At 54.4% G+C, this 20,651-nt stretch overlaps 1 protein-coding gene across 4 annotated transcripts in view; it reads left to right on the top strand.

Moving 5' to 3' along the window:
- LOC119150726 (transmembrane protein 263-like) overlaps nt 1-18,476 on the top strand; it is a 204,919-nt gene extending 186,443 nt beyond the window's left edge. For all 4 annotated transcript variants that reach the window (XM_037393435.1, XM_037393438.1, XM_037393437.1 and 1 more), the window contains 2 exons: nt 13,625-14,183; nt 14,477-18,476. In XM_037393435.1, coding sequence (XP_037249332.1) covers nt 13,625-13,911 — 287 coding nt within the window. In that variant the 3' untranslated portion in view covers nt 13,912-14,183; nt 14,477-18,476. The remainder of the gene's footprint in view (nt 1-13,624; nt 14,184-14,476) is intronic.
- The last annotated feature ends 2,175 nt before the right edge of the window (nt 18,477-20,651 follow it).

Here is a 20,651-nt window from a genome sequence, read left to right as displayed (position 1 = left end):
AGTCTTCTGTCATCTCACAGTGATCAGGTGGGGAAAGGTGCCCTCGTTTGTTCCCCATAGTTTCTTTCCTTGGCTGCCTTCTAGCTGATGCCTGGAGTGGTAGGAGAATTTTGCGACAGCAGATTTTGAGGATAGGGGGTCCCGAATGTGGCTGTGCCGGTGCTGGCCTCTCAGATGTCGGAAGGGAGCAGGATGGGCAGCATCAGAGCAGGAGGGGTTGGCTGCAGAAGAGCTTTCAGCAAGCAGTGCCTGTACCTTCTCCTGTTCCTTGCATACCTGGGGCAGCAGGAGGAGACAGCCATACTCCCCAGATTCAGGCTGTAAGCTCATTGCACCCAAAGTCCTTTGTAGGCACCAGCTCCGAATGTTGTGTATAACCCACCGGGAATCCTAACGCCTGTTCTAGCCACTCTTCCCCATCCCATGTGAGTGTCCGTTTGTCCCAGAGCCCCACAGTTGCACCGCTGCACTGCCTGGGTTGATTTTTCTGGTGTTGTCAGAGTGTCTCTGTATGGATCGGGACCAGCTGGCTGCCAAAGACCATGGTGGTCATTCCCAAAGTCGGCCTTCCATGCTTTATGGAGTAGGAGTTGGTGAATCTATTGAGAAAATTATGTCCTATAAGATACCTGGTGGCCCCTGTGAGCGCGAGGATGATGGTCTTCCATTAGCATTCAGAAGACAAAGAGCTGCAAAAGGGAATTGGCATTGGCTTTTCCTGAATCGAAACAACTGTTTTCTGATGAGTTGTTGCAGGGCTGCTTTACAATCAGCCTGTGAAGAGCAGTCTGGGAAAGGCTGGCGGTACATCTGTTACTGGCCGTAGGTGTCCCCTTGAAACCTGAGGTTCATTTCTACATGCCACACGCTGGTGCTGTAGAGCCTTCCTCCCCGAAGCGAGGTCTCCCCGCCATGCCGGGGTTTGCAGTATTAGCCTGCTCTTATTAACTGCTGGAAATCTGAAACACTAGGGTAGGAACGGCAATTTGGAAGAAGTCCCTAAAAGCAGCTTCTGGAGAGTTAGCCCATTTTACGTACGGATTTGCCCACATGATCCAGATCCCAATAAAATTTTAAAGGACTTTGCAAAATAAGGTATCGTCATCTCACAAACGTTCAGGGAGGCTGAGAAGAGAGTTAAAGGAGGGCTCATCTCCTCCCTGCTCAGCTGATACCTCTAGGAAAACAGAGTGATTCTTTCCCCCCCTCACCTGGCCGTGTCACAGGAGAGTTCATTTATGTTACGCGTCATTAATCTGAGTTTCTAATAGCAGTAAAAGACTCTGAACTTGGTCAACAGAGAAGTTAACAACCAGTTTGCTGGAGTCCTAACAGTTGATCACTTAGCCTTGGTTATTAACTGCAGGCGAGGACCAGTTACTGGGAGATAATTGGGGTCATAAACAATAGCCGTGTAATGAAGACTGTGCCCTAGGAGAGGGACTAAACATATTCAGCTGCAAAAACCTTACAGCCTTTGGCCGGCGTCCAGGGGCTGCCATCAGCCAGCCAAGTTGTTGCTGTAGGGCAAGAGAGGTCTTCAGTGCTCTGCAGGCAGCATCTCTCTGCGCCTAGGCTGGCCCCAAGCTGGGAAGGTGCTATAGCCGGCTCGATAAAAGTTCTTAAGCCGAAAGCTGGAAGGTGCAGGTCCGAGGCCATGTGTCTTTTAGCCCATTTCAGAAACAGGACTCAGCATTTCGGAGCGGCACGTTCTGCAGCCAGGGCTGGCGTCGGTGGCGTCAGCTGGATTTTCCGAGTTGAAGGCGTCCGAGGATCGAGGTGGCCCCCCAGGTTGGTCTGGCTGGCTGGTGAGCAGGAGTGCCAGGTGTCCTGCTGCCGCAGCTTTCGCTTGAGCAGAGGCGCTTGTGCACAGCAGGCATGGCATGCGTGTGCAGGGTCTCCGGGCCGTTGGGGCTCTGCAGTACCGTTGCTGGAGAATTAAGATTTATCTACGTGGAATTCAGAGTTGGTTTGTTGCTAGGATAAAAAGTCCAGGAAAGTGCTAGTAAGAGCTAGGAGCATATTTAAAGAGAAAGGATTTTTGTTTGTGCTTTCTAAAATAAAACCCAGCTTCTGACTACTGAGCCCATTAATATTAACTGAGTCCTGCTGGGGACACAATGTATGCAGGGGTTCTCCAGGCCATGACAAGATGTTTTCTTTCAATGGAGAGCTTGTTGGGACTGGAAAAGAGCTTGATGGGATTTCTGATGTGGCATCAGCCTCTGATTAGGTTCATGTCACTCCAGTCATTCCCTGTATGCATCTGATTGGAAACAAAGGGAGGAAACTAAAGGTGCAAATGAGTTTCTGTGATGATTGCACTAGCCAAGCTAGAGTGTGGCTTGTTGGGATCTGGAGTTTCTAAAGGTTTTAATCCTGTCAAGAGTGAGGGTAGCATGTGCATGCATGGGGACCACAAGCTGAGCTGGGCACCCGCGTGTGGCAGCTGGGAAGGTGCCTGACACACAGGCCCCGCAGCTCTGTACCGCGGGAGTTGAAAGCATCCTTGGATAGCCCCTCATTTTTAAAGGAATCAATTGTTCTGCCTTGTTGCGTCCCTTGTGTACAGAACTGCAGAAGAAAATTTAAGGGGAATCTGTGGAGGAGTGTGATGTTTGCCCTTCATTTCCTGATAGCAGAAGCATGACAGCGTTGCCAGGCTGGGCTGCATTACAGAATCAAGACAGTAAATGTTGTCTTAACGTGGAGACCTGAAAGGTTGCTGTAGGTGTGCAACTGAATTTTTTCTACTGAGCCCTTTGCTCTGACAGCAAAGCCTGGCTTTGTTTGACTTTGATTCCAGCCAGGTAGGTACCAGAGAAGGGCAGTGATCCTGGAGGGGTCTCAGGTTCTGCAGCCTTCCCCAAGCACATCGCTACCCCAGTCAGGCAGATGGGAGGATTTTCAGCAGCCGGTAGAGTCAGGAATGCAGAGGTATTAGCAATATTTCTGGTACTGATCTTGCATGAAGTCCCTGCTGGGAACTAGGTTCACCAGACGTCTTGGTGTTAGGAAGGTCCTGCTGAAACTGCTGGGAGGTTGTTTGACGTCCCCCCTCCTGGTGCCACAGAGATGCACTGCAGGCTCGGAACTCCTCAGGAGAGCTAGAAACGGCAGGGAGGGAACCGGGCACTCAGCCTCACTACGATTCTGGTGCTTGATGGTCAACCAGTCTTCTCCAGGCAGTGACAGGGGATACCCCAGGCTAGAGTCAAGCCCAACTCGTGAGAAAGCCAGGTAAAGCAGAGCCTGTTCATCGTTGCTTGGCTGTGGGGGAAAGCCAGCTTGACTAGACCTCCCGGGAGAGGCAGAGTGCAGGCTAGCGCCTGGCTCCGTGGCAGTCCTGCCGCAGCGTCGAAGAAGAAATCCAGTTTACCTGCAGCACCAGGCAGAGCCCGTCAGTAACCACCGGGAAGCCGAGCGTGCGTGGGATCCCTGCTGTGCCGTATTGAAACCAGCCCTGGAAAGAGCAAGAACATGAATATGGAAGGAAGTGAAGGGAACTGTCACACTCGAGGCTTCGTGTTCCTGAGAAGCAGCTCTTTGTCTGTGCAGCATGGAGGAGGAGTTTTGATACCTCCTTGGGCAGTGTTAGTGCTACCTCTAATTTATGCATTCAGGGCTGACACTGCCAGGTGGCAGGCGCACCGGGTGCTCGGCGGGTAGGACCGGCTGGCTCACTTTGAAGCGACAGAGGCAAGGGGAGACGCAAGAGGTTTGGGCGTAGAGCTGGGGTGTGATTTTTTGCACAGGAATAGATCTGATCGTCTGAGGTATGGATGGGTCTTGTCTGTCCCCATCCAGCCTAGCTGGGGGGAAGGATGCTCTGCCTGTTCGTCTGCCTGCATGCAGGATGAAGGATGCAGCTGCCTGTGTGCAGAGGCAGCGTACCTGCCCACTCACGACTGCAGTGCTCTCCCCTTGACAGCTGAGACGGGGAATGAGTTTTTGAGACCATGCCACCAAACACCTACCACCAGCAGAATAACAAAGGTCCTATCCTACCCGTGGCTGGCATGCTGAAGCACGAGTAGGCAAGCATATTCCTTACCTCCCCAGTAAATCCCCAGCTCAGCTGCTTCTGTAGCACACAGCTTTTAGTTTAACTGCCTTGTTATCCCTTGGACGGACAGAAAGACTCCTGGATACCCTCTGGGATGAATGGGTCATTTCTCTTGAGTCAAAAAATCTTCACTCAGGCCTTAGGTCAGTTAAAATTTGTGGCTTTGCTTTTTGAGCTGCCGTCCATTTTTTTTCTTCAGTTCCTTCATGTGCCTCGGAGATGGGTGGGGAGCACATAATCAGAATAAACGGGGAATTTCGGCATTTCTCACTGGTGCCGGCCTTCCTGCTGGAAAACATCAGCATCCATTGCTCAGCTGCTCCAGGAGTGGGAAGAGGAAATGCCTGAACCTGGGTCCTCCCCTGTTAGCAAGGCAGGATATGTTCTCAGCTTTACTTGGGAGTATTTTTGGACAAATTCTTGGATATCTCAGCTGTAAAGGCTTGCGTGACAATCATGTGTTTCCATAAGGTAGAGAGATTAAGTCTTTAATAACAAGATGGCAAAGTACACAAAATATTCACGGCAGCTAATGATGAGCAAAGCAGACGTTTGATGTCTGACGTTGGCAGCTTGGAGCACCTTCCTGCCGGTTAGACGTGACTGCCTTTCACTCCCATGCCCCTTCCCAGATTGCTGCTGGGACCAAACTTCAGGTGCTTTTTGATAAGCTGCGGGTTCGCGATGTCGTTGTGGGAAGGGCTGCTAGCCTCGCTGGGCAGGGGAGGCTCAGCTCAGCCTGCCTTTTTGTAGATCTGCTGAGTAGCACTAGAGCATGGAAGGGAAGTCATTCCTTACATAAACTTGGATTAGGTTATTTAGTCTCCGTTGTTTGTAAGGGCCTCATAGAACCGTGAAAATGACCTTTATTTCTCTATGGATTTTTTTCCTTTTTCACTTTACAAATATTGATTTTATTTTTTTTTCTCCTGTGTCTTTATCAGAGCTGAATTAACAAGGCTGTTTAACAAGAGAGCCTCTGATTCATTTGGGCTCTTTTCGTGCCAGGTGCTATCACAAGCAGCTGAAAGCAGCTCGGTAAAGAACGTGCAACAACTGTTACAGAATTGACAGAGGAGTCCTGACAAGAGCTGAGCTAGCATGGGTCAAAGAGCAGGCCTGAAAAGATGGTCTTTTCAGCCCGGGCATAAATGCAAGGAAGGTAAGGAACAACATTTTATGTCTGAAAGCTTTCCTCCTCAGACCATTAACGCTTGAGGCTGCTGAAAATTGTTGAGTCTACTGGATTATTCCAGTTCCACCCACAGATCTCCAAGTGAGATCAAGAGCCCATATTTGCAGAAAGATGTGATTCCCGTCCTTGTGATCCAAAATCTCAGTGTCACGGTGATGAGACTCCAATAGGAAAAAGAGCCGCTGGTGCAGGTTTATGTGGTCTTCCTTGCCAGGCTTTTAAGCGAGTCTCTTGACTGATTCAAGAGCTTGTAGGTGGAGTAGGCAGTGGAAATGGGAGGCAGACAGGGGCATATAGTTCAAACAAACTAAGTCTGATGGCCACTTTTGATGCTTTTAGCAGAAGTGAGAAGGAAGGTGTAGCCCAGCTGAGAGCTGTCCCTTGCTGTTCATACTTGCAGTAATGCACCATTGCGGTTTCTTCCGCAGGACCTGGTGGCTGGCGAGGGTAGGGGAGGAGGCAGCCGCCATGCAGAGTTCTTCGGGGCAAGCTGAAATCTCAAGCCTTTTGGGATGATGTCTCCACTCTGTCCATGGCCTTGAGACATCCTATAGGTTCTTTAGTGGCCTGTCTGGCCATTAGGCCTGACCTTCTGCATATACTCCATATTGAGAAAAAGAGATGTCACGATGGAGATAGAAGTGATATGTCCAGGTTTCTGTCTTCCTGAACGGGCAACACCACTTGTAGCTTTGCTCTAGGACTCTCCTGTGGGCTCATCTTTCTTACAACCTATAAGCTGTGGTGGGAGATGGCATCTGCTTCAAACGAGACAAGGGTCTCCTTAAACCAGCTGTGGTACATGCCTGTAAAAAGGGTGAGTCCTCATTCTTAAGCATTTATGATCTATATCAGAGGAGGACAAACTTCCAAGGACTTTGTCGCAGTGTGCCCTTCTTTCTCTCCAGGATGAGAGGTTAAGTATGCCAGTGGGAGCTGGGAGGTTGTCTCTAAGAAGCACCATGAGGCCAATCAGTTGGTGCTCGTTAGTTTCCCCTCCGCGCAGAGCAGACTCCTGCCGTTCCCAGCATGCCAGGCTCAGCAGAGCTGGGGCTCCTGCCTGCCCTGCCGCAGGGATCCCCATGCAGGATCCCCGCCGTGCTGCCTGGGCGGTCACACCACCCATGCCTCAAACAGGCCACCAAGGTGGAGAGGAAGCAGAGGAGATGTAGCTGTTGCCCAGCAGGTCGGCAATAACGCTGGGTCTCCAGGCTCCTACCTGATCCACGTCCTTTCTAGCAGAGGATGCTGTCCGTCCTGCAGCTTGTGCTTTGCTGGAGCAGAAGGAGCGTTACCTCTGGGCTGTGGGCCATCCTGCTCTTCGGCATCATTAGAGAGCACATCTGTGCCACCAGAGTAGCAGGAGTCTTGTAAACGTAGAGGGGAAATAAGTAAGAATCAAAAGGGTCCCAGAGTATCCTGGTTGAAGGAGACTCTGGCTGTTCCTTACAGGCCGTTACAGCTGTATAAAAGAGATGGTTCTGGATCCAGAAAACCGTCATCTTCTGCAGAGGAGGGCAAAGCCAAGGAACAGCTAATTTTTTTCAAGAATAAGAAAGCCATCTCAGAGCAGATCTTGGCTCTGGTATTGAAGGTGCTTGAGGAACGAGGGGACAGGTTTATATTCTTCCTCCAATTAATATCTCTTCCAAAATGAAGCAGTTCAACAAAAAGAGTGAAAATGGCATTCAGGTGGTGCTTGTGCCGTAAGGGGGGGGGGGGGGGGGGGCAGTGAGGCTGGGGGGGGGTCCTTGGCCTGCCTCAGGGCTGGTCAGGTGCTTTAACCACTGCCTTATTAGCTCCTCTGAGGCCCATCTCCCTGACTCATCTTTTCAGTGGCGGTTTCAACAATACCGCCGTGTCTTTACAGACAATTTCTGTTTCGGTGACGTGATACTTGCCAACAAAAAGAGTCCAAAAACTCCCAACCAACTCCGAGACTCACGCTTCCAGAGTCAGAGCGTTGGCTGCTTCTCCCCGAAGGCTCAGCCGAGGAAAACAAGCCTCTCCATATCGCTGTTCGTTTACCCTCCTGAACCCTGTCTCTCAGTGCTTCAAGGTAGATGCTTCAGCAGTTACTGCTGCTCCTGGGGCATGTGCAAGGAACAATTAAAGCTCATTGTGCCAGAGAAGAGCCCTGGGGTGAGCTGGGCTGCAGAGACAGCTGCCCCTGTTTTGCTGCGTGCAGCAGCTTCCCGAACAATGCTGTTGCAGAGAGAGACGAGTATGTCTTGCTGATTGCAGAGTTAAAGTTTAAAACTCAAAGGCTAAACTAAATGTGGCATTTCTAGGCCTTTTGCTGGTGGCAACCATCTTAGTTTGCGGCATCCAGCAGCTGGGCAGAGCAGGGCTGGGGAGGGCGCAGCTGCCGAGCCAGCGAAGCTGCAGCGTGGGGCTGATGGCGAGAGTGAAGCACGGGTGTTTAAAGAGCACACGCTTTGTAGTGCTGCCTTTAGCGCTTTGCCTGTGACGCTGCAGGATCTAGATCCTCAATCCTAAAATGACAGAAGGGATGCAAACGGCCATTCCTTCGCCTCAGGCGTACAGCTGTGCCCCGCAAGGATCAGCTAAGCCTTCTCCAGCTACCGGCCAGAGGCCGGGAAGAAGGCGGTGTTGGTTGTACCCCTGGGGAAGGGGCCTTGCTAGGTGGTGCACAGCCAGATATCATTTGTGCCCAGCGGTCGGGGTGGTCCCAGCCTGCTTCAGCTCCTCGTGCTGTAAGAGGAGCAGGACAAACGGGCGCAGCTCGGCCGTAGCAGGCTGGGGTGCGCAGGAAGGGGGCTGCTTTTCTCTTGCCTTTGTGGCTTTGTGTCTGCAGACTGGATACCTCTCCAGAGATAAATCAGAAGTTGTCACTGGTGTCTCTACTGAGAATGTCAACAGGAATCTGTCAGCGCCAGTCATGATGATACAAACACAATTTCCTCGTTGAAAGCACCGCACCAACTGTACCTAATTAACCTCTGTGACAGCACAGCAGTACAAGGAAATAGGGATCATTAACTTCAGCTCCACTTTACAGAAGGGGAAGAGAAGCAGCAGTGCCGGCCCCATGCGTTTCACATTGAGCTAGTCTTGGAAAAATCACAAGGTTAAAAATAACAATAATCCATTTGGGGTTCTCAGAGTCTTAGGAGTGCACTTGAATCAAACTTTCAGGTTTTTCTCCAAGAAACATCAGGACTGGAAACTTCTCTCCCATACGTGCTTTTTTTGTCACTCAACAGCCAAGGCTTTTAGAAAATCACACGTTCTCCATCACCATGGTGCAGAGGCAATAAAGGTCAAAGCGATTTGCTCAGTGTTGCTTAAAAATCAGCTGGACAAAGCGGGGAACTAGACTGTGTGAGTAGCTGACCCTCCACCCCGTGCTTGTTTCTCCAGACCAAACATTTTTCTAGGTGGGGGAACCTGCCTAAATCCACCAGTGGTCACTTAATAGCTGCCAGAGGCGTAATTCAGGCTTGAACTAGTGACCTCATCCCTTCCTCTGCCGTCTGCTGAAGGACAGGCTGATGACATTGCCTGTTTACATGTTGGTCTCTGCGCCAGCCCAGCTCCTTCGCCTGGGGCCCCGCAGGGTTGGAAATGTCCTAAAGATGCAAACCCAGTGCTGCTCCCTGACGCGGCTTTCCTGGCTTGGGGTGGTTTCGTAAGTTAGGAAAGAGCAGCTTGTACAAGCCCTTTGTAAAGTAAGTTTCCCCCCTGCCTGGCATATCACCTGCAAGCAGGGGCCGAGGGGAAGAGTAACCCTGCACCGTTCGTACAGGGCACCAGCGCCGGTGATGGTTTTGTCTCGCCAAATAAATGCAATGCAAAGCCCTAAGGAGCTGCCGTGGCAGCTTTGCAAGTTCTGTCTGATATAACCGACAAACGGATCTCACTTCTGCCCAGAGTCAGAGATGCTGTCGGGATGAGATGGGAAGGCAAGGCTTTGTGCAGAGCCGCAGCAGGCAGGACCCCCGCTCTGGAGAGCAGCCGGGGGGCACCACGCAGGGCTGGGGCGGGGGGGGAGTGAAGTGTGGGGCGCTGACCCCAGCCCAGAGCGCTGGCATCCATGCAGGAGTGCCTTTTATTCATCTGTTTTTCTCCTCCTTCTTCTGTTCGAAGCTGACACAGGGTGAAGTGAAGCTGAAGGGACCCTTGAAAAGGCCAGGTCATTGACAGAAAGGAAAGAGGCCTTGGCAGATGGTGAAGAGCTTTCATGAGCAGCGTGGGCTGCAGCCGGCACCAGGGAACAGAATTATTCCCCTGCTCGGGCTGTGTGTCTGTCTCTCTGATTATTTTGTGTATTTCATCTCTGCTGTCTGTCTTACCCTTAATCTGGGCTCCTCTGTGCCAACAAAATGCTTAGCTCACTCCATTGTCTGAGAGACTAATTTGCACTGTAAATCTGATGCTTATCTTACATGACAGCTTACTGTGGGGTTTATTGCAGTCCTGAAGACAAACTAACCTGGGCTGGCTAGAAAGCTTTCGACACATCATCAGGAGTAGAGAACAGATGCGACCTGTTCCAGTGTTCTGCCAGGTTAGGATGTGGCCCATGGTGGCTGAGGTCACAGGGGATTTCTCTTTCTCTTTCTCTTTCCAGATGTTTGAACCTGAGCGAGTCTGGGGTTTTTGGTTTGTTTGGTTTGGTTTGGTTTGGTTTGGTTTGGTTTGGTTTGGTTTGGTTTGGTTTGGTTTGGTTTGGTTTGGTTTGGTTTGGTTTTTTTTATGGCACAGTTTCTGTTCTGTGTTGGAGCTGTTGGAATGCTTCTGGAGCAGCCTCCCACCCTCCTAGGGCCAGGTCCTCCATCCCTCCTCCCTACTACCTGTGCAGTTTTAAGGGCAGTGAAGCAGCTGCAGACCAGGTGTGGGCAGCGTGTGAGCGCTGGTGCTCCGGTGTGCTGCGGCTTTGTTGTATCTGCCTGGCTTAATCAGAAAAAACCTTTGTCCTTGTCTTTCTTCATTAGTATTTCCTGACACCTTCTCCAATATGTTTTAGCTTTTTGCTGGCAGAGTAACATCCCCCTTCGATCTTGTCTGCAGTTGCCTCCTCTCTGGTCCCTGGGCTATCCACCTGCAGGCATTCACATACCACCTCAGAGATTTCCACACTAGCGCTGTTCAGGTAGCTGGGCAGCTCCAGGGGCTGAAATCCTCCTTCAGAGTCGTTCCAGTTAGCCTCAGACACAGGTTAACCTGGGGAGAGCCAGATGCTGCTGTTTTGCTGGAGCTCTTGGCTCTTCAGCTGAGCACACCAGTAGGTGTGCAACGCCCAGAGCTTCAGCACTGCAGTCCTCTGGGATGCAAAGGATCCTGCTTCCCTGGACAGGGGAGCGGGAACACAAGACCTCTGCCATCCTTGGAAGATGGTGTTGTTTGGAGGACCAGTCTGATTTTCACAGAGTGGAGTCCTGCATTACAGTTGCATGGATTTCTGGACCCCTGTGTTCTTCCCACCTTAATTCTGAGGACAGGACACAAAAATGACTGTACTGCGTAAGCGGTGTGCAGCAGCTGGGGACCGGCGACTGAGCTGGAAATGGAGCCAGGGGATCTCAGTAGCATTGAGGGAGAGGAGGAAAAAAAAAATTCTTAGAAAAACTGTTGAGCAAAAGGCAAGCAGTATGTTGTGTACTGGGTAGGACTGTAGCTGCTTTAGGCTACAGCCCAAACTCTGTACTGGCCCCTCTCAAACTCCATTTTGCTGCCCAGATGATCAGGCAGATGTGTTGCCTGAGGCTTATTCCAAGTCCTCACAGCTGGTGAACACCAGAATCCCCACAGGCACTGTCCTGAGCCCTGCTCGAGGGAGAGCTCCGAACAGCCTGGAAGAAGCTGAAGGGAAAACGTGCAGCTCCAGGAAGACTCCAAAATCTGCAGAATTTTAGAAGAACGCAGGACAAAATTTCCCAGGGAAGGACCATCACACCAGCTAGTTCAGGCTCATGCCTCATCTGGGTTAGGTTGCTACGCAGCCTGCTCTGAAGCCCCCTCCGCTTCCCTGGCTAGAGATGGGGTCAGAGACATCGAATCCCCTTACTTAAACTTCTGCGTTAGGTGCCTGAAAGTCAGCAATTTGAATCTGCAGGCATCTGAATTGGTTTCCTAAAGGGCCTGGAAAATGCGCCTTTCCCGCAGACGAGCTGGTGTGAGCTGAGGGTCCCCGGTGCGGGTGGCCGCCCCCCACCTGCCCCCGTGCCGGAGCACAGGCAGCAGCTCTGGTGCGGCAGGGGCTGCCCGTCCCTGCAGCCCTGTGCATCCAGCACCCCGAGGCAGCTGGTGCTTCCAAGGGTAAAATCCGTGCCCTGCTGCTGCTGAGGGTTTTCTGTCAGACTGCTAGTTGGTGTGTTAAAGAAAAAAAAGGAAGGAAAAAAGCTTGTTTTCCAGCAGTGCTTAAGAGACCCTACTGTGTTGCGTGACGTGCGGACCACGGGAAGATAGTCTCCGCTCCAAAGGATTCACGGGATAGCTTGGCAGAAGTACGCCGAATAGCAGATGCGGTGAAGGCACGGGGTGAGACAAGTTAGTAACAGCAAGAGGAAGATGTTTGCTTAGACTGACTAGGTCTGACATCTCCATCAAGCGGGGCGTGCAGCGTGTGAAGGCCCCACCACTCGATGAGCGGCTGGGCCAGCCTCGCGGCGCATCCCGGGCTCTGCTTCCTGGCGAAGGGAATCCGCTGCCTGCATCAGCCCTGGCAGCAAGCTGCGTGGAGGCCATCAAGGCGGGGCTTTCAGGTAGACTTTTCTGCTGCCTGGAGTGGTATTAACAAGGAAAGAATCTGCTGCTGGGCTGCATATACAAGGGGCTTTCTTCTCGGGGAGCTTTGGAGAAGGGGAGTGGGGGGAGTCAAGAAGGCAGTGGAAGGGCTGGCATCTTCAGAGACAAAGCGCGTCAGGCCAGCAGCTCTCAGCTACCTGCCCTTCTGGGCTGAGCTTGCCCACTGCTTAGGTTAGCAGTGCGTCCGTTGGTGCAGCCCAGGCTGAGCTGGGATGCCATGGCCCGGGGGACAGGTGCCAGGCTTGTCCCCACGCCGGGGGGACGGGTGCGCACAGGGCTGTGCGGTGCAGGCTGGCTCCTTCCCCGGGGCGCCGGCAGAGCCTCTGGCAGCACTCTGCTCTGTGCTGGCACGGCCTCTGTCCTGGGCTCTGGGCACGACTGCCCCGGGTTTGTATGCAGGCTGTCAGCAAGCCATTTCCATCCCTGTCACTTCCCTGCTCCTCAGGGAATGGGGTGCACGTTTAGCAGGGGGCTAAAGCCCTCCTGCTGCATCAGCACTGTGCAGCCTCTCTTCTGAGCAGGTCATGGCTTAGAAGGGCTGCTGCTGCTCCAGGGATCCTGTATTCCCAGCTGGCGCTTGCTTTTTTTTCGTGCCAGGATTGCTTTATTGTATTTTTGCAGTTATTATCAACTCATCTCATGTACAGAACTGGCAGTGAATCAGAAGTTAAAGAGTATCCAAATAATCTCGCCCCACGAAAAGAGCAGCTCCTCCTTCGGTGCCTGCACACAGCATTGTTAGCTGATGCGAGGGGAGAGGATTGTGTGGAGGCCAGGAAGGGAGCCGTCAGGTTTGAATCCCGTGAGTAGCAGTTCAGAGACAACCCTTTCCCAAGAAGTGGCGAGCTGTGAACGTTATGTCTGCAGTGTTGTGGGCAGGTGTGATGGCAGCTTGGGTGGGTATATCGTGCTGGCCTTGATCCAGTTGGCACAGGTAAAACAGCAGCGACATAGCGTAGCAACTTTAGCAGTGTCTTAACACTATTAAATACGTAGCTGAGATCTCCGGAGGGCTTGTACAACCCAAGGTGACGTTTGTGTCACTGTATCTTTACTGCCGCTTGCTATCTGTGCTAGCTCAATTACAGTTCTCGCAGACAGGTCTGCGCCGTGCCTGGGTCCCACGCCTGACATGAGCGCAGACCTGGCTCCCAGAAGATGCTTCCGAGGACTGGCCGGCCAGGCGAACGCCAGCTGCTGCTGTCTGCGGCTCGTGCCTCCTGCACTACCGTTAGCCTTTGTGATTTGCTGGCGTTAGCCAGCACGCAGGCGAGGGGAGTGACACCTCTTGTTACTGGGGTTTGCTTTGCACTGCAGCAGCGAGGCTTGCAAGTCCGGGGCTGCAACTGAGCCGCCTTCCTCCCTTCTCCATCACGCAGGCAGTTCTGCTCCCACTCCCTGCCCTGCCGAGGTCCCCTCCTGCCGTGCTGTAGCCCTGGGGTCGCCTTGGTTCCTCCTTCAGGCACCGAGAGGGCTGGGGCTGCAAGGCACTGTGCGCGGGGTGGGCTGCCCTGCTGGGCTGGAAGAGTGTCCCAGGGAGAAGGGCTTCGGCGTGGATGTTTCTGACTTTCCCTTTCCCTCTCTCCCTGCAGATGCCAGCAAGGACCATCCGCAGCAGCAGGCAGGGGTGATCTGGAGAGTGACGGGTGGCCTCTTCAGTATCACCCGGGGAGCCGTGGGGGCCACGCTGGGAGGAGTTGCCTGGGTGGGCAGCAAGAGCCTGGAGCTCACCAAAACAGCCGTGACCAGCGTCCCCGCTGCTGGCGTTGGACTGGTGAAGGGCAGCGTCTCGGCAGTGACCGGCGGCGTTGGAGCCGTGGGCAGTGCAGTCGCCAGCAAAGTCCCTTTCACCGCAAAGAAGAAGGACAAGGCTGACTAAGCCCCGTCGCAGCTCCCTTCCGAGAGATCAACCCGCCCGTACTCTCCCCCTACACAGCACCTCTTTGAGTTGGAACCAGCTGCTTCAGGGAGGGTCAAGCACCTGAGCAGACTCCGGCTGCAGCCTGCTCAGCACCGCCTGCCTGGCTCAGCTTACAGAGCCGCTGTCAATGCCTTTCACTCCCATCACCTACTGGGAACCATCTTTACTCCGAGGGCTTTAAAGGCGCCGTTGTCTCTGTCTTGCCGTTTCCTTCCTCCCTTCTTGCTCTTGTAAGCACAGAGGGCTGGAGGGGGTGTCAGGCTCCATCTGCCTGGAGGTGGGGGGAGTAACAGGGGAGAGGGGAGAACTATGCCTGGCTTCAAGTGTGGGCTGTGGAGTCAAATTCCGCTTCAGCTGGGAAGACAGCCTCTGAAACACCCCTTCCCTTGGCCCTGGGAGGCGTGTTTGGGGGTTCTGCCTGGCGGGGGACCGTAGAAGAAAGTCCCCATTGGCACAAGGGAGAGAGACCATGAAGAGGGGGAAGCTTCCCTCCTGCCCCGCACCTCTTACCTTTTCTTTGCAGGGCCCATCCCACAAGCTCCTTCCAACTACTTACTCCCTGCCTGAATTGCACCCTTCAGAGAAGGAACCTTCAAGCTCAGCGGAGCAGCTCCAGGGATGATGCCACACAGGAGCATGATATGTCCTGGGCCATCGACTTCTGCACAGATTCTCTTGGTGAGAGGCAGGAGGATGCGAGCTGCTGTGTGTTCCCATCTGGGGAAGGAGCTGACAGTGGCATCTGCCAGGCCCCTCTGTGATATTGCAGCACAGGTAGCGATGCTCCGGAGAGACAAACTTTGGGTTTGACCCTTGAAGTCCTCGCAGCATCCCCATCTGCAAGAGGGGCATTTTGACTCCAGGCCACACTCTCACACCACAGACATCCCTAGTAACCATGAGCAAGCGTGTTCCCAAACGCCACCCAAGCTCTGCTGCAGGGAGGGAGGGAGGGGAGGCTGAGAGCATTGCTCTCCCTGTGACTCAGCACCCTGGGAGCGGTGGCCTGGGTGTGAGTGGGCTGTGCCGCAGTGGAGAGCGCTTCCCCGAGGGGCTGAGCGTGCTCCAGTGGCAACCAGCCTGCACGGGGCACCAGCAACTCCTCCTCCTCCACTCGCTGCTCCTGGGGCTCCAGCCCAGCTCCTCTAAATGACCATGTTGCACTAAACAGCCCACCCACACTTGTAGTGCCGCAGAAACCCAGACACCTGCACCCATCTGGGAGTCACAGCCATCCTCAGCCTGGCCCGTCATACTCGAGGGGCCACGTGGCATCCCACACATACGTGCACACACACACGCGCGCGCACGCACTCTCCCTCCAAGATGCCCTGTAACTTTGGGGATGAGGAAAGCCGCAGGCTCCACTGTTAACTCTGCTGCTCCTGGCTTTGGCAGGTGATTAGCCTAGGTCGTTAGGTGTTGGATGCATAGGCAAGTGAAGCAGTGCTTGCGCTGTATTTTATAAATATGCACCTGTGTTAACGTGTATCAGTCCACAGGCGTGTCTTCAGCCAGGGAGACGGCACCGTGCCACTGCCGCGGAGGAGTTTGCATAGTCATCTTTGGCACTTCCAGCATATAGTTTTTATATAGGGTCCCGGTTAAAATAAAAATCATGTTTTAGAGGATGCTTTCCCCCCTGTTGGCCAGTGCATAGTTTATTGAAGCCAAAGGAATGTGAAAAATCCCCTTTCTCCCGTCTTTGCGGTTTGTTTACTTTCGGCCCTGTCTTTTGGACATTGAAGCCAACTCGCCTGATCTTCATTTCCTGCTGGAGGTCGCGGCGCGTCCTGGCCGCTCTCTTGTGCTTCGGACTCAGACGTCAGGGAATATTTAAGTACAGCCCCCCGCCCCCCACCACCATCTTTGCTGAGCATTCTTGGGCTTGTGAAGCCATTTTCATTCTGCCCTTTATTAAATCCACATTTTGGGCCTGACGTGAGTGGCTGTGTCCCTGTGCTAGTCACGCTGGTGCCCGTCTGCCCCTGTTACCTTCGCCTGGTAGTCTCTGCCGTTCGCAGTGCTGAGGAGTTGCTGATCCCCACAGCGCGTTACTCCTGATAGCGCGACAATGGTTTAACTGACATCTTGTGTTTCTGAAGAGGAAACGGCATTCCGGGGGGTGTGTGCATTTCCTCACTTTGTCTCTTTTGTTCTGGTGGAGGCCAAGTTGACCCAGACTTGTTGGGTTTGTCTCTGAAGGCAGCGGCTTCACAGAAAGATCAGGCCTTGATGTGTGCCTGCTCTGTGCTGGGATGCTCGTGGCAGCTGGCAAGGCCAGAAGTCTTGTCTGTTCTTCCTTTGTCTCAAATGCCCTGCGAAGCAGGAGGACGGTTTGTGCTGCATGGATCTCTGCTCGCTGCTCTCCCTGAGCATATCTCATTTCTTATTCCAGGTCACAGACTGGTCCTGGAGCAAGCCCTAACCCCAAAGCTAAAAGCTGCTTGTGCGCAACTTGCCGTGCTGTCATCAGCCCTCGTAGAAAGAGAATCTCTTACCCACTGGGATGGAAGGCGGTCTTCTTCCTGACCGCCCCTCCCAGGCCTCATACAGGAGACGGTGGTGTCTAAGGGGCTTGACTTCACCGGCCACCCCTGGGCAGGTGATGGGAAGCTCGTCACACTTTTGGCTGACCAGTATCCCACGCTGGCTCTTGCATCCTTTCCACGCTGTTGTCTGCAGGCACTGTGTGTGCAGAGCAGGCATAGGAAATAGGGCAGACGTGCTCTAGGGATGGCCACAGGGGTCCTGAGGGGTCCCCATCTTCTTGTTTCTGCTCTTCTGTGTGTCCTTGCGGCAAATGGAGTAAAGCTTTCCATTTGCCTGGAACGGCCGTTTCCTTGCAGGGTGGCCTGGAGAAGGGGAGACGGGGTGTGAGGCAATCTCCCAGCCTAAATTGCTGTTATGTGGACCATAAACAGCAACAGAGATCAAATTAGCAGGCAGAGGTAGAATATTAAATCTATTCCAAAACCAGGGCTTCACACCGCTTAGCAGGCATGCAGGAATACGTAACTATGCAGGACTCGGAGGCCGCTGGAAGGTATGTCTGTTAGCGTGCTAGGCTTGCTCGGTTCAGCCAGGTGACCCAGCCCCCGGCTGCTTTTCTGTGCACTCTTGGTGCCAGGGCAGAAGGAAGGCAGGGTCGGTGTTCCCAGTCTAAGAGCAAAGATGCCTCCTGACAGCTTGGGTTGCGGAATCTGGATGCGCCGGGGAAGCTGCTGGCTCCTGACGGATGCCCCATCTTTCCTTCGCCCACCGCCTCTTCGTGGTAAGAAGGGCATGAATTACATTGTGCGTAGATCCCATTGCTAATGGGGGGGTGGGGGGGGGGGCTTGGTACAAAACTGGGGAGGGGCAGCACTCGAGGTGGGGGGAAGGACTGAAGGGAGTTAGTATAAGGAACGTCAGCAGTTTTCAGGTGACAGAAGATGCGGAGGGACTGATGACAGGAGGAGGCAAGGAGCGGGGAAGCAAGAAAAGGCGGAGTGGAGGGAATTTGTTTCTTGGGACAGACTGTGGATCGGAGGATGAACACGGGAGTTTGTCCTAGGGAAGAGTGCAGCAAAGGATGTGGGTGTATGTGGGGTTCGGGGTGTGGTGGTGGTCCACGCTGGCTGGCACCCTGCTTCCAGAGTAGTGACGATTGCCAGGGGTTCCCATTGATCAACATGCCCAATGGATGATCCGGGCACTGGCTCAGCTCCCTCCTCACCACCCCTGTTCCCAGATCTCCCCCAGCCTGTTGTCATCATCTCCCCGTGGGGGGGGGGCATGTTCCCATGGTGGATGTGGGACACGGCCCTACCCGCACCCCCTGCCCCACCACAGCTGGATGTTCCCCGTGCCCAGGGAACATGTCCCAGCTGAGGGGAGAGCCCACAGGCGCATCCGCTCCTCCCTTCTCCCTTTGCTCTTCTCGCTATCCTCTTTCTTTCTTATCCTTCCTTAGCTTTCTGTCTTGCCCCTGGGTAGAGCTCTCCAAAGCTCCTGCTGAGACCTTCGTTAAGCATCCACACTCGTTAAGCATCCACACTCGTACTGGCTGGGGAAGGGGGAGAGAGGATGACTCCCCCCACAGCTCTTCTGGCTGGGAGAGAAGTGCATGTCTTCCACCCCCTTCGTGTTTTGGTGCGTGTGGAAAACCTTAACCCACTTCTTTTCCTCTGGGTTCCCTCCTTGGCTCTTGTCCCTGCGGGTGGGTCATTTCTGCATCTCCATTGCAAAATCGTCCTTGTGAAAACGGCAGGGTTGAGTGGGAGCGTGGAGGTGGCTGGAGAGAGCTGCAGGCTGCTGGGGCCCGACCCTGCTTCTCCAGGTGCCCTTGGGCAGCCCCAGGACGCGCTGCGGCCACGTGTCCCGTGCGCGCTGCTGGGCTCCGGAGAACACTTTTGTTCTTTATCATTCCGTTGTCTGTAATTGGTTTCCTACTGAATTTGTTTGCTTGGTTTGTTTTGCAGTGTGTTTCTGGGAATATTCTGCATCTCTGTATTTTAATTACAGTAAAATTTGAGGATAAACCCCTTGGTTATGCTGGCTCTTGTTTCCAGTGGGAGGGAACGAGGAGAGGAAGCGCAACTGAAGGAAGATGTTAGAGATTCCTTGGGAAATTGGATGTCTCCCCTAAGGGCTCTACACGAGGCACCAGGCAAGGCTGAACCCCCATCCCTGCTTAAACTAGGCCATGGCTTTCAACCGCGATTCAAAAGCCATTTTGCTGCGGGCGCATTTCCTGATTGGAATGGTAGGAACAGTTTGGATAAGACTTCTCAGCTCAATTTCTTTTGTTGATTTAAAGAAAGACCAGTGCATGAGAGGACTTTTGGGGCAGGGACAGCTGGCCTAGCCCTGAAAGTGGGATCTTGGCAGCTGAAGATGGGAAATTTTGCCTCTACAGACGCCATTCCTTCATGCAGGTTGGCATAGCCGCTTTTCCCAGCTGAGGAGGTGAGGAAAATCCCCGTCCGCCCCAGCAGCCTGCCCTTTCTGCAGGGGAAGGTGCTGTGCCATCGCTCCCCGGAGCTGCAGGGCAACCGGGCCCTCTGCATTTGGCTGGCGGGCAGTGTGGGTGCTGGGGGGCACAGCTGGCCACCCCGGCCGCCTCCCCTGCCCCACGGGCGCTTGCCCAGGGCAGAGCCGCCCCAGGCTGTGGGGAACGCACAGCCCGCACCCCCGCAGGGATCGTGCCCCAGAACTGGGTCAAAGCCAGGAGCCAACTGCTCAGCGTTTGTTAACTGCTGACAAAAGGATTAATTTAGTAGCCAATAACGGGGCTATCAAGCCATTTATTTGGTTGACAGTTTGCTGCCAGCTGCTCGGTAAGAGCGACGTGCAGCACGCTGGTGGCACTGGCTGCGCCCACCTCTGCCCCTGCCCCGCTCCTCCATCCTCGCAGACACAGCCGGGGCCGCGTGGCTTGGGAGGCACCGAGCCGCTGCCAGGAGCCGAATTGGTGCTGGTGAAGGCGTCTGGGGTGGGGGGTCCCTCCCAGGAGCTGCCCTCATGCCCACCATGGGCAGGCAGACGGGGAAGTGCCCGTCCCGCAGCACACACGCTGTCACCCCATTCCTGCTCGCCTCACGGGGCTGGAGCCAGCCGTGTCCCCTTGCAGCAGCCAGGTGGGTTACAGGTGCTCCAGCTGTGACCCCTGGGGGGAGGCCAGCACCTACCTCACCCTGCTCACCTCTTCTGCAGCCCAGCTGCAGCAGGTTTGCCACATTAAACCAGGCTGCAAATCACCGGTAACAAGCCACCCCTGCAGAGGTCTTTGAAGAGGGAAAAGGCTGTTGGAGCATCAGTTACAGCTTCCCCCTGCCTTAACCGGGCAGCGGGTGGTGGCTCCCTGCGTGCGACTGCAGCGCCCAGTCTCACCCTCTCCCAAGTAAGAGCTCGGGCTGGAAGCTGGTGAGCAGCAGCAGAGCGGAGACCTGCCCAGGTAGGTGGGCTGGGGGTGTCTCAAACACCCGCCATGCCAGGAGCGGGCCCAGTGCTGGCAGCGTGCAGCTGTAGGTAGATGTGACCAGCCACGGTCACATCTCCTGCTGGGTGCCTGTCCTGCCTGGCTGCAGGAGCAGCAGAGCTGGGAAGGTGCTGGGGCGTTGCTGTCCTCTGTCCCCCCGGGACTGGCCTTGGTGACTTCCCATCTGCAGCCGCTCGTGGTCTGCGGGACGTGCCTCCTGGGCTGCCCGGACACTGCCGGGACGGAGGTGGTTCCAGCAGGCAGGGGTTGAATGGACCAGCAGCATCTTGTGTGGGGCCAGCAGTGCTGTGCTGCTGTGCAGCATCGCTCCTGCCCTGCGTGCCCCAGCCTCCTCACCCAGCCAGGGCCCTGCAGCCAGCAGCTCGTGGAGAAAATCTTGGGCATTGCCAGGACCGTCATCTTGTTTGCTCATTTTCATTCTGGCAGTTTGATGACCTGACCTCCCTCGAGCACTTGTCTCTGGTCCCCCAGGGCAGGGCACGCCCAGTGCTGGCATCAACAGCCACAGAGGCGGCAGGGGGTCAGGGGGACAATGAGGGGCAGCGCAGCGGGGCCACGCTTACGGTGCTGGTGCCGTCAGCGCTGCGGGGTGGGTGCTCAGGCACTGCTGGGTCACCGGTCGGACCCGACGATCTGACCAAGTTCTTTTCCAACCAAAATGATTCTCTTAAGCCCCGTGCCCCCCCGGCAGGCCAGCAAGCTCTGAACAACCACA

This window comes from Falco rusticolus, chromosome 7 (genome assembly GCF_015220075.1).
Source record: "Falco rusticolus isolate bFalRus1 chromosome 7, bFalRus1.pri, whole genome shotgun sequence".
Lineage (NCBI taxonomy): Eukaryota > Metazoa > Chordata > Aves > Falconiformes > Falconidae > Falco > Falco rusticolus.
The sequence above is the reverse complement of the archived record's forward strand: the minus strand, read 5'-3'. Positions and strand labels throughout refer to the sequence as shown.